The sequence below is a fragment of the Condylura cristata genome, unplaced genomic scaffold (genome assembly GCF_000260355.1).
Source record: "Condylura cristata isolate star-nosed mole 26May11 unplaced genomic scaffold, ConCri1.0 scaffold00014, whole genome shotgun sequence".
NCBI classification, from domain to species: domain Eukaryota; kingdom Metazoa; phylum Chordata; class Mammalia; order Eulipotyphla; family Talpidae; genus Condylura; species Condylura cristata.
The window spans coordinates 53271792-53272866 of NW_004567115.1; the positions used below are offsets into that span (position 1 = coordinate 53271792).

A 1075-nucleotide genomic window follows, 5' to 3' on the forward strand; every position below is an offset into this window, starting at 1 on the left:
TGGCCTCGCGCCGTGCTCCCTCTGTATCAGCACCCCTGTTCTCTGCCCAGATCTCGAGCCCTCGTCTACAGCCCCGTGTCCTATACTGGGGGTTCGGACTTCGGCGCCCAGGCGGGTGGGGGCGCAGTCAGCTCCTCGCAAGTGAGGAAGCCTCTCGCCACCGTGGCCTCTAGCTGCTCAGCGCGTGGCCACTTTGGTCTTCTTCCACCTAATTCTAGACTGTGCCGTGCTTTGGGAGTTGCTGTTCTCTAGGGGCTGTGGCTGTTCTCGGCATTTACAGGGAAGCTCGCTCCTGCCGGGGGTGAGGCGCCCTCCGCCCGCACCTGTCCTCAGGGCTGTGAGGGCCCCAGTTGCTGTGAGACTGTCCCCCGCGCCTGTGTGCAGAAGAGGGGCTGGCCGGGTGAGGCGCTCCCCCACCTCTCTGGCGTTCAGGGCGGGCTGCAGGGGGGACGCAGGGGTTTCTCGGGGCGCCTGCCACGTCAGGGCCCCGGCCGGCAGCTGGCTGCGTGGGTGACGGTCCCCGAGCCGCACAGGCCAGCTGGAAGCGAGACCCCCACACCGTCAGGGCCCCGACTGTGCCCTGCGCGGGGGCGCGGCAGTGCTGGCAGGGCCCTGCGCGCCCAGGGAGGCCGTGGGCAGCACCCAGCCCCGGCGGTCTGCAGAGCAGTGGTTGTCTGCACGCTCTGGGGACCCCATCTCGTGCCCAGCAGCCGCGCCCCGCTCTGCGCCAGGCCCCGCGGCCTGAGGGTGACGTCGGGGGCCCGTGCCTGCCCCCGATGCTGATGAGTGAGGACGTGAGTCACGGGCCTGCGTGTTTCGCGCGCGCTGGCAGCCTGACCGCGGTCTGCACTCAGAGCGTGACGGATTCCTGTGTCCTTGCAGAACAGTCCCTGGGGCCACGGACCCGGGACAGCTCAGTGCCGGGTGACCGCCTCCGAGCGCCTTATCTCTGGGCTTAAGGTGGACAGGACTGGGGCTCTCCAAGGCAGGTGTTTAGGTTGGAGCCTCTTGCGCATAGGTAAACAAGAGTCATCACTTCCGCAGTGTCCGCCCTCGACCCCACCCGGAGGCCTCG

The 1075-nt window shown here is 68.7% G+C and overlaps 1 protein-coding gene across 1 annotated transcript in view; it reads left to right on the forward strand.

The window, feature by feature from the left end:
• The window catches only part of FDFT1 (farnesyl-diphosphate farnesyltransferase 1), a 51775-nt gene that overhangs the window by 39041 nt on the left and 11659 nt on the right, over positions 1-1075 (forward strand). The window contains exon 8 of the mRNA XM_012724813.1: positions 51-141. Coding sequence (XP_012580267.1) covers positions 51-141 — 91 coding nt within the window. The remainder of the gene's footprint in view (positions 1-50; positions 142-1075) is intronic.